General features: G+C 43.7%; 1 protein-coding gene across 1 annotated transcript; it reads right to left on the bottom strand.

Annotated features, from left to right (window-relative positions):
• Positions 1-489: 489 nt before the first annotated feature.
• Positions 490-10,812, bottom strand: nyx (nyctalopin). Its single transcript, XM_029276998.2, has 5 exons — positions 9,131-10,812; positions 8,841-8,905; positions 5,546-5,832; positions 4,143-4,447; positions 490-2,437 (listed from the first exon to the last, which is right to left on the bottom strand). The coding sequence occupies exons 2-5, from the start codon at positions 8,860-8,862 to the stop codon at positions 1,615-1,617; spliced, it is 1,437 nt and encodes a 478-aa protein (XP_029132831.2). The 5' UTR covers positions 8,863-8,905; positions 9,131-10,812; the 3' UTR covers positions 490-1,614.
• Positions 10,813-11,870: the final 1,058 nt, after the last annotated feature.

The raw sequence follows: 11,870 nt of genomic DNA, 5'->3' as shown, positions 1-11,870 counted from the left end.
CGAGCAGGGAGACAGGGAGGCGTCTGATTGGTTCATCAGATTGGTACCTCGTGGCAGACGTTGATGCTTAATTGATTAATTCCAGATATGCAAAAGCATTAACTGGAAAGCCCTTTAGTTAACGCACAGCAGATCAAATGAAGGCCAAGTAAGCATATGAAAGATCAGAATAATTAATTTACATTGACACTGAGTTACATGCATGTGTCAGTCTCTTATATTTCATACAAAATCACCTGTATTTTCCGGGTTACCTCTGGGTAAATGATGTGGGAAAAAGGATTTCCTACAATAAAACTGCAAATGATAAACCAGTGACTACTGTAGCTCTGCTGTAACACCTCATGTTTCACCTTTGGCCCAGATAAATTAAATACACTCTGCACATACTCATCCTCTGGATCAAAACAGCTGAGATGAAGATCGATGGTATGTGAGAGAGGGGGTGGTGAGATATCTTAGTCACGGCGTAATCCCACATTAAAGGACCATCAGGAGGCCAGTGTGCAGATTAACTGGTGTTCAACCGCTCAAACTGGTCGGCTCGTCGACTGCAGGGTGAAACCAGTCACTCAGACGGCAAAAGGAAAAAGTTCAACAGCAACACTCTTTATTATTATGTAGAAAAATATATCATAAAGGTGCAATCACACGATCGAAGAGATCAAATTAGGTACATTCAGAAAGGTAAAATGAAAGCAGTGGCTGGAGTTAGAGCGGGGTATCTTTCACTTCTCATATTTCTATATCATATAAACTCTGCAGAAAAGCTCATTCATTTTCAATGACACTTACCTGACAGCATTTCTCATCCCCAAGAAACATGCTTAGACACTTTTCCCTCCCCCATCATGTTCAGCCTGACATATGGCGGTGACACCCAGCAGCGCACACCCCCGGTACACAGCGAGGTCATGTCCATAAGAGGGGAAACATCCATGCATAGGAGCGGCAGAGCCATGAGAGAGTACCCTCCATTATGCTGCAGCATGCACAGGCTGAATGCAGTAAGAAGATTAATGCATTTATGGGAAAAGCTGAATGAAGAGCAGAGAGGACATCTGTTTAGGAGAGAAACCACAGGAGCTCTCATCTGCGTTCACATCACACATCCATGCGAACGACAACTCAAAAGATAAATAAATACAGACGACGTAATGCTATGAATGTTACATAATATTAATTAAAATGGAGTGTTGTGCAACAAAAGGTGGAGGGTTACATATTCACTTTTATAACAGTAATCCACAGTTTGAAATCATCAACACCCATCTTATTTACTGTAGAGATGAATCCTGCAGCCGTGCAGCGTCATCGTCCCTGATCTCTGCATAAAACACAAAACTGACTCGTTGCTGAGGTTTCTCTAATGCGAGTAGTTCACCTATAAATATCATAGATTATTGTTTATAAGGAGACTTGTCAACGTCAGTCTTTATTCTGAGTAAAGCTGAAAATATCCACTTTGCATGTCACCAAAAAGGAAAGCTGAAAATCCTGTTTGGCAGAGCAGTAACCACACTGAAGAGGATTCTTCTGAAATCTCTTTTCTCACCACAAACTTTGAAAAGCTACTCCTTCAGTGAGCAAAGTGACAGACTCGTTCAACAGCTCTCATGTGCAGGACAAGCAGAAATATCCCTCTGATTGGTCAGCGAAACCAAAGATCAGCCACAGCACAAAGAAGCAGAGGAGAGATCTGCTCCCCCGGTCCCGCTGACCTCCTGCGGAGAGCTGGCCATCCTCGGACTCCAGCAGCGTCCCGTTACGGAGGCTCTCTGTGCCGTTCCCCATCTCCTCTTTGAGCTCCTGCTGCAGCAGTTTGGAGATGAGGCTGTTGAAGCGGTTCTCTGTGGTGGAGACGATCTCTGAGGACACCGTGGTCAGGTTCAGCTCTGCAGGGTCCACACAGGTGCCGTTCACCTTGGCAAAGATCACCGCGCCGAGATCCAGCCCCGCCACAGAGGAGGGCGAGGCGCAGGGGATGTCCCGCACAAGCTTGTAGCTCTCCATCCACTCCTTCAGCCACTCCAGGGAGCAGTCGCACTCCCACGGGTTCCTGAACAGGTAGAGGCGACCCAGGAAGTAGATGGGCTGGAAGACGGGGAAGGGGAGCGTGGTGAGGTTGTTGCTGTTCAGGTGCAGCGTGATCAGACTCGTCATGTTCTCAAAGGTTCCCTCCTCGATGTAGATAACCTGGTTCCTGTCCAGATACAGGACCTCCAGCTCCACCAGGTCACTGAACCAAGTCTTAGACACGTTGATCAGCTGGTTCCCCCCGAGGTTGAGCATCTTGAGGCGGCTGAGACCCTTGAAGGCGAGCCGGGGCAGATCGGTCAGCAGGTTATCGTTGAGGTAGAAGTTCTCCAGCCGCACCATGTCCTGGAAGGACCGGTCATGGATCACGTTGATCCGGTTCTCCTGGAGGTTCAGGTACCTGAGATTAAAGAGAGATGTTCAAAGACTAAACTCAGGACTTTTTTTTTTTTTTTTTTTTACAGTAAGACCTTCACAGTGAGATTAAAACATCACATGCTGAATCATAGAGACGTAAAGTTTTATTTTAAAAATCAGACTCCTTCATTTCTTGAAACAGCTTGGCAATGTAGCTTTAAGCACATGTTGCTAACAGATGCTAATGCAAACAGACAGTTTAACAACACAAAAGCAAAATGTATCACAAACAAGCTGCAAAGAAAGAACACTGGTAGAGAAACACTGCAAGCAGCACAGCAACTAAAAAATTGACCTTTGAGATGACACCATTTGTGGAAAGATAACTGCAGCAAACTTTTGACACAAACAAAGAAACACCAAGCATGTGCCCTCAGAGTTTTTCCCTTTTAGTGTTTTTAAATGTGCAAACCATGCTGGGAGACTCCGACAGTTAAAGCACTGAGAGAATTTAAGCACCTAAAAGGTTTTTTTTATATTATTATTTAAGAGTTAAGAATTAGGTTCATTTATTTTCCCTCCCCTGTGAGCGTTCTTAGTAAGAGACAAATGAAAATAAAAAGTATAGATTTATTTAAGAGCCCCTTCCTCCATTGGGGCCCTGGATGGTCAGCCATGGGGCTTCCCTCCCAAATACTCTACCCATAACCCTGCAGGAAGCACGGACACTAAAAAAGGGTGAACACTTTCTGTACTTTCCAAAAAACGTAACATTTAAGCACATTTTACAACAAATATTTGACAAAACCCGACACTTCAGCACTACAGGCCTATTTAAGCTGTGCACAACATTTTAGGTTTCCCAGATAACAGTCTCCGTGTGCTACATGCAGCTTTTCTCAATAATGAATCTGATAGTGGTCCTCAGTGTCTCCCTGTAGTCTCAGTGATGTAAAAGAAGGACACTGCTGCATCTTTGAATGTTTCAATTCACTTTAACAAACTCTCAGACAACTCAGCTGACGAGTCCAAAGTCATATCCAGCTTATGACATCACACATTGACCTTTGTTACCGTTCCTTTGAGCTGTTTGACGTCAGCTTGGGATCCCTGACCACTTCCTGTTTCTGTGCTTAACTTCATGTCCTAACCTTCCATCTACCAGAAGGTCCTTACTGTATTTCAAAATAAAATCATGGTTGATTTCAAACAGCAAGTTAAGTACTCTTCGACAATACAAAAATTCAAAATCCCAGCCTAACAAGTTATATTTTCAATGGCAAGAATTTCAAATATGCAATCAAGAATGTGATTAATCACGATAAAGCACTGAATTTAGCGATTAATTGCGGTTTACATTTTTTTTAATTTGGCCGCCTTAGTTCCCATATGTCTCAGGGCCTGTGCAGAGGCTGAATTGCCATCTTTGTTGTTTGCAGCTCATTGTTCTTTATCTTACCAGCCTCAACTTTTTTAAGAGTAATTGTATCAGCTTAGTGTGGTAACAAACCAGATCCCCAAATTACACCCATAACACATTCAGCCATTACACAGAACAAGAGTACAGGCACGGGCGTGTCAAGAGTGTCGGCATGGGCCCCCCTTGAATTCTAATTGGCCGCAGTCCTAAAAGTCTGGCCACGCCCCTGAGTACAGGTAAAGAAGTGTCATTCACCAGCTACATGAGGTGATGTTAGCTCGATGGTGTGTGAGTTAACACCACAAGCTACTTTCTGCCTGTGACTTACTTGAGACTCCCTAGGCCCAGCAGGGAGTTGTAGGCCACCGCCTCGATCTTGTTCCTCTCCAGGTAGATGTGGGTCAGGTTCTCCATGCCTCTGATGGCTCCGGGGATCCTCCTGAAGTTGTTCTGGAAGCAGAGAAGCTCCTTCAGCGCCGGCTGCTCGATGAAGATACGGTCAGGGATGTTGAAGAGGTTACAGTCCGATACATCCAGACGCACCAGCTTCTTTAATCCTGTGAACGTCCGTGTGTGAAGGTAACTGATGTACTCGTTGTGCGCCATTTTCAGGTCCACCAGGTTGGAGAGGCCCTGCAGGAGGGAGAGTCAGGTGTGTTCAAATACAAAGCTTTCTCCGGCCAAATACAAAAAAGATTTAATGCTACATGTCTTCCAGACCGAAAAGACAACTTTCTCTGAAGTTTGTTCAGGACAAAGTTAAAGTTACATGTCTGTTGAAATCTGTCCCATGAAGAGGGAAATAAAGGACTTGTTTTAGGTGCCAATCTGGAGTCAAGAATGTTTAATGGTGGAGATTTCATAATGAAACAGAATTTAAACCAAAGTTTGCTTTAAAGGTTCCATATAATGGAAAAATTAATTCACCATGTTTCTCTAACTCTAATATGAGTCTCTAGTCTGTCTACAAACCCCCCAATAATGAGAAAAGTCCATCCTCTCTGTCTTTTGCCTGCTCCACTTTTCAGAAAATGTGTGCTCAAACAGGCCGTTTGGAGATTTTCCTCTTCATGACATAACAAAGGGCAGTAGCCCCTCCCCCAGGTGGGTGACACTCCCACAGTTAGGTGTTTTTTGTGCGAGAAAGCCCGAGACACCCAAGCCCTTCCAGAGAGGGGCCGTGGTCAGACACAGCTCATTTACATTTAAAGGTACAGACACAGAAACAGCCTGTTCTTAGCAGGGCTGAAATAGAGGGGTTTATAGGCTTGATCAAATACAGGATCAGAGTGGATTTAGAACAAGAGACTTCACAGACATGTTTTGAGGAGCTCTGAGACTTATTTACACTGGTTGAAGAGGAGGAGAATATGTGACCTTTAACATTCAGTTATATTCGCTCAATGTTGGAGGTGAAAGTTTGATTTATTTCTGCTCAGAGCATCAGAAAAACAGTGTCCGTGACAACTGCCACACAGTCAGATGTGATTATTATCCAGATTAAACCTGCACATTGATTCTGTGTTAAACTGGTTTGGTTTTCTAAATGTCATTTTGTGATTGTTTGACCAACAACATTTTAATTCCATTTCATTATTTTGAAATTGCTGCCAAAGGTTCAGCAGCAGATATTTGAAAATCCTGGCATGTCAGGGGTCAGCGAGGAAGTAGGACATTTCTCTACATGAACAGATCAAAGCAGACAAACTTCAGCACATAAACCCAGCAGACCTTGAAAGCTCCCGGCGTGATGAAGGAGATGTTGTTGTGGTCCAGAGACAGAGACTTGAGGGAGGGCAGCGTGCCGAACGCTCTCTCCGACAGGAACTTGAGTCTGTTCTTGTCCAGGTTGATGGCTGAGGCCTCACATGGAAACTCTTTAGGCAGCTCAGCCAGGGCGGAGCGGTCGCACAGCACGCTGCAGCTCTTCTCCTGCGTGCAGGAGCAGGACGCCGGACACGCCCGAACACACGCCCACCGTGCCAGCACAGCGTGAGGCAGCAGGCACAGCACAGAGACTGGAAGAGAGACGACATTTAATCAGAAACTCAAAGTGAAAACAGCTCTTTATCAGGTCAGACAACTTCATAAGATCCACCTCGCCTCATGTTTCAACCCACTCCCATTCAGTATGAAGAATATTAAAGCTGAAAGCAGCAGCCCAGCACCTGGGAGGTCAGGTGAACCAGTTTAAACAAAATGTTTTTCACAGAGCACCTGGGTCGCCTGATCATCGCCGGTCATCTCACAAGAAGTGCACACGGCTTTACATCACTAGTTCACACAGCATCCTTCAGCAACAAAGCAGCCAGTTAGCCCGTCTCTGTACTGTTTGATACAGCTGAGGCTAAGAGAGGCTAAGAGAGGAAAGAGGAAGGTGACGGATGAAGCTAAGAAGAGAAAACGAGAGAGTGACCGAGCAAGAAGCTGAAAGTGGTGGACAGGCTTTCACACTTTGGAAAGTGCCTCGAGAAAAAGTAGGCTGCAAGCCTGACGCCGAGCTGGCTATATTGCTGCTGGACAGGTGAGTAATTTGCATATTCTCCACATGCAAACAGTCTTGGGCTGTAGCGAAATGCGGTAATATAACAGAACCCTGCCAGTGGAAACGGTTCTTTGGCTTCTCACAACGTCTTTGCCAAAGCCACAAACACGTTCAGAGATGTTCTACTTGTCAACAAATGCACATTGTTGTTGTTGATGTTGAGGAGGAGGAGGTGCTAAAAGCCCTGTTTGTTGTACCGACAGTGAAATTGCACTCAGAGACCTTTGGTGGGATGAGAATGTGTTGGCCTTTTTGCTTCTTCGCTCTCTTGGCCACACTTACTATATGTCTGCATCATAGAAATGAAGCTACAGCTAGCAGCTGGTTAACTTGATTTAACATCTGACAGGTGGGAAGAGCTTGCATGGCTCTGCCAAAAGACAGACAGAAGCATTTTGAGTTCTTGTCAAGAATTAAAGGGAAATAACTTGTTTGTTTATCCTTCAACTATTAATGTGGACGGGTGCCAATAGGCTAGAGGTTATGACGTTCGCCCCATGTATGGAGGAGATCTGCCAGTGTCCCGACGTTTGATCCTCTTCCTCTGTTTTCTCTCCTATAGACAGAGAATTCCTCTTCGTTTTAGTTAGATTTGTATCAGATGGGGCCACCTAAGAGAGGTTTCCTACTGTCGTTGCAAAATTTGTACATTTTGGGTCACTGCTTTGGCTTCATTTTGTCAGCCCTCAGGGGCCCCCCTACTGGTCTCGCGCCCCAAACCTTGCCTGTTCACAAGCATCGGCCGTGGGTTTGAATTAAAACCTCAGCCCTTTGCTGCATGTCATCCCCCTCACTCTCTCCTCCTGACATGTCCTGACTCTCTACAGCTGTCCTGTCCAAAAAAGGCAAAGAGGGCCCAAAAAAACTATTTGCCATGCTTTTTCCTGAGGTTACATTGCTTGGTCATTTCTTTGAGTTGAGTGATTCACAGTCATCATGAGGTTGATGGACACCTTGTAGGCAAAGCCAACAAACTGCTCATTTATTAACTTTTGAAAAGACAAAAACGTTCCCTTCATAAACGTTATCTGATCGGTTGTTTAAGTTTTCGCAGAGGAAGACTCCGGCCTCTCGTGCCACACAGATCTCAAAGACGAATGAACTCATAACCTTGTTTTGATTGACACACAAGCTCGTTTAGCATCACTCGTCTCTCTTTCCGCCAGGTCAGAACGTTACATATTCAGTTTTTTTACTGTTCCTAATTGAATCAGATTAATAAACTGGAGAGATTTGGACCGGTCATCACAGGGGGAAAAACAAACAGCTGACGTAAGTCTGCGTTTCATGAGTCAAATGTCTGCTGTTTTAATATTTTACTCCGGATTATATGACACACAATAAGCTCTGTAACAGCTAGAGGTGACCCCGAATAGACTGCCATGTCTCACAGTGGAACACAAGGATCTTTCCCTTTCAGATATATGAGGACGCTCCAAGTCTAATTTTACACAGATTTGTTTGTTTTCTCTGAATAAATCATGACTCATCGCCTATCTTGGTATAAATATCAATGTATTAATACTGAAAACCAATCATACTTTTAATCAATCTCCTCAGTGAGATAAAGAAATAATGCTGCATTCAGGGGCTCCTCGGATGGTCCAAGTTTCCGAGTTGGGAAGTCGTTCTTCCGACATCAGTCTGACTCATCGGTCTAAATGTTGAAACTACAACGACAAACAGCTTTGATGCTACCGAACAAAGAAGATTCAGGATGTCTCTGTTACAGGTTTTAAGTGAGCAAATAGTTGATGTGCAATATGTGAATTAATAAAAAGTATGTTAACATTAACAAAACATCTTTTGCCCCTCAAGTGATGACGATTCAAATCCTGGCCTTCAAATCTTTTGAGTTTCCTTGGCCTCATTTCAGTTTTTGTCTTGATGAAAACCTGAGTTAAATCGATGATGCATATCCTGTACCTAAGCTTATTTGGATAGAGACACATCTCTTTCTTTACTCCAACAATCATAAAACATATGCCTGCATTAGAGAATGAGATAACCGAGTTTCTGGCTCGCTGCAGTAGCTCTACAGGTACGCAGGTGGACGACTGATTTGATGCTAGAGTCACGTTGATCGGCAGGTTTATGGCTGAACTGTATCTCTCTCTGCCAGCTGCTGCTGCTGGAACGATGATGTGATGAAGAAAGCACAGCTTACATCAGAGATTAGCTCTTAACAATAGGTACTGTCTGTAGGTCGGATTTCACCCCCATCACGTCCACGCTGGATCCAGATCAGCCTTTTAGTCTGATCAATCGACGACATTTATGAGGTAAAAAGTCAAACTTTCTTGACGCTTTACTGGAAGAAATGATCCGTGTTAAAGGAGCAAACCAACCTCAGCTCGGTCACTACTATTGATTATTAATAGTTAAGGATATAAAGCGTCTTTTTTAAGTCATGACATTGTTTTAACAGTCGAGGAGGAGGAGGAGGAATAACTGAAGAGTGGTGAAGGGATTGGAACTGACCAGTGAAAGTGATGACAGTCATTACTGTAGTCTCTCATCTGGGACATGCCAGGATTAACGGAGGTCTGAAACGGCACAAAAAGAGCACAGCAGCACTTAATAATGAATCATTGACAGTTATGCAAAAGTGAGACAAAGCCTGAAATCTGTGAATTCAAACGGTTTTAGCTCCGTTTTGTCTTAAAACTAGACGCACGGAGGGGGATTTTTCTATCGACTTTGTGGGATACATTTGACCTACAAAAGAAGAAAACACTTCCTGAAAGCTGCAGAAATGAAAGCGCACCCACCTGTAGATGTTTCTGGACGGTTGCATCCATGTGTGTTAAAAGTCACACTCCAAACATGTGTCCATGTTCTCCATCCCGTCAAGTCCGCACCTCCAACCGAGCCAGCTGCTGCTGCCTGACACAGATCTCCTGCTGAAGGGGATGTGGTTTTACTCCTCATCCTGCTCTGTGTGTGTGTGTGTGTGTGTGTGTGTGTGCTCTTTAGTACACACAATCACACCAAAAAGCCATCTCTTAATGGCACTCAAATCCCCCTGGATGGATGGATGGATGGATGGATGGAGAGAGTGATAGAGATGTGCGTCTGGCAGGATTACAGAAGTAAAGCGAAGCTCTCAGATCAAACCGAGGCAGAGCGCGGCCACACACAAACACACATGGCATGAAGACGAAATGAAACTTAACAGAAATGCAGATGTTGAGATGGATTATGGGATCAGCACGCCATCAGCAGTGTGATCTGATGAGAGGCGATCAATACGATCCGTTAAATAAGATTCTGGACGAGCCGTATGGATCCACGGACGTCTTTCTCAAGATTTTTAATAGTCAACACCTTCATTTATAGTCTGGATTTTAATCAAGCTTCATTTTCTGTCATACAATTACAGACACCCCAAGTGGACATCCATTAATACAATTCATTTTGCATTAATAAACAGAAAGCCATCCATCTCTTGCTCCGTTTGTGTGTTTGTGTAGATATTTGGTGTCTTGCATTAAGCCGAATGATTCACAAATAAAGTCTTATCGATGTCTCTTTTTCTCTACTCGACCTAAATCTTCTTTTTTAAATAACAGAAATTATACAAACAGGTTTTAGAGGTCGCCTCTGCCTTCTGCTGTTATGAAACTTCACATGTGACCTCTTAAGGCGAGCATGAACCAAAAGATTTAGCCTAAAATGCATTTTACCCAGAATGTGACAACACCGTTTTGTCAGAGCATTAGAGGAGGATAAAATCTCTTATTTTGTTTCATTATTTTCACCTCGCTTAGTTGGAGTGAGTATACTATAAAGATCATCATCGGGGTGTCTGCACGTCTGGTTGCCATGGCGAGAGACGGTGTCATCATGTTGACAGACAGTCGGACGAACGGGATTTGGGTCATCGGAGAGATTCAGCTGAGTGACTGTTACACCTCAAAAAAAAGACAAAAACACTCAAACGCATCTAGACACAACAGTAGGTGCAGCTGGGACTCAGTGGTAGAATGGATGAGTTACTTCTGATGGACTCTTTACACAGCAGCCTCTACCATCAGTGTGTGAATGTGTAGGTGTGACCTGCGGTGTAAAAGTGCTTTGAGTAGTCAGAAGACCAGAAAAGAAATATACAAGCTCAAGTCCATTATCACTCAAACACAACACCTTATGCAAGATTTACTCGTTATGACGGGAAAACCAGTGTTGACAGGCCGTGATAAATACGTTAAGATCTCAAGAAAACAACTTAAACTGAACTTACTCGTTTTCCACAAAAGCGCCACAACTAAGCTCAGCCATCATCACGTCGTTTTACATTCATATTGATTCCACAGCCGAATATTGGTTTGCAAGTCTTTGAATTCACATTGCACTTCGTTGTTGTGGAAGCTCCACATACACACATAGTCACGCGCACTCACACAGCGCTGTGCTCCCCCGCTGGCTCAGCTGATCCCGTCTCGCCTCTTTAAAGGCCTCTGTTACTGCCTCTGAAGACGTTACAGAGGAGGGGGGGGGCGGGGATCACTTCGTCCCCTCTTTATGCCTACACAACATTAATATTGAAGGCGAAACTGTCACAGGGTCGTAAATATCGGGCCTTAAAAAAGCATTCTGAATTGAGCTAGCGTAAAATAAAATAAATGAGCTTTCAAAGTATTCTCCTCTAAAAGAGACCATCATTTATTAAATGATTTTAATGCTGCTTGAAGAAGACTTGAAACCAGGGATTGAGACATTAAAAAACTCATTAGCAAAATGTTGACTAACAGAACAAATCATCTGATAAGTAGGACCATTTCATCATAGACTTCTATACACACTGAAAAGAAAGAATGCAGGTTTAATACATTTCTGTATTTCTTTTTATGGGGGGGGGTTTGTGCCTTCAAGGATAGAGTCAGAAATCAAGGAGAGAGAGAGAGAGAGAGTGGAGAATGACAGGTGAGAAAGGAGCAACAGATGGGATTCAAACCCAGGACGCCCACTTGGAGGACTATGCCCTCTGTACCTGGGGCGAACACACTAACCACTGTGCCACCGACATCACAGCGTTGGCTCTTATCAGACTCAGATGAAATGTTAACAGGTCTTCCTTTCATTTGGATTACTTTCACAGAATGAATCAAAAACTTATGCCAGTTTTATCCAAAGTTTATCCTAATTTATTTATCAGAAGAGAGTAGGGCTGCGCTCAAAAAATCGATATGGCAATATATCGTCACGTGCTCCTTTAAATACATGTATTAATGCAGATGTTGGCTGCAAAGCTGTGATGACCGTTTGGAAATTTAATGGTGCAGTTCACAACAACACCATAGACATAGCTCTGGGATTTAAATGTATTTCTAGGATCTGTTTTGAGCTGCAGGATCCTTAATATGCCTCTGCTGTTACTCTCAATAATAAAGAACAGCTTTTGTAGTGAATTGTGGACATGGTCATTATTAAGACATGTATTGTGGCCTCTGTATCGTGGAATTGTGGGAAATGCCCATACCTCTGTAAGCAGCACATTTGTATGGAAAAGCA

Source organism: Labrus bergylta, chromosome 13 (assembly GCF_963930695.1).
Source record: "Labrus bergylta chromosome 13, fLabBer1.1, whole genome shotgun sequence".
NCBI classification, from domain to species: domain Eukaryota; kingdom Metazoa; phylum Chordata; class Actinopteri; order Labriformes; family Labridae; genus Labrus; species Labrus bergylta.
This window is presented reverse-complemented; position numbering and strand designations above follow the sequence as displayed.

Excerpts from the sequence above, each read along its gene's own strand:
- nyx (XM_029276998.2), bottom strand. The coding sequence starts at position 8,862 with ATGACTGTCATCACTTTCACTG. Across the intron at positions 5,833-8,840 it reads GACTGTCATCACTTTCACTG|TCTCTGTGCTGTGCCTGCTG; the intron begins GTCAGTTCCAAT and ends TCTCTCTTCCAG. Across the intron at positions 4,448-5,545 it reads TCACGCCGGGAGCTTTCAAG|GGCCTCTCCAACCTGGTGGA; the intron begins GTCTGCTGGGTT and ends TCCCTCCTGCAG.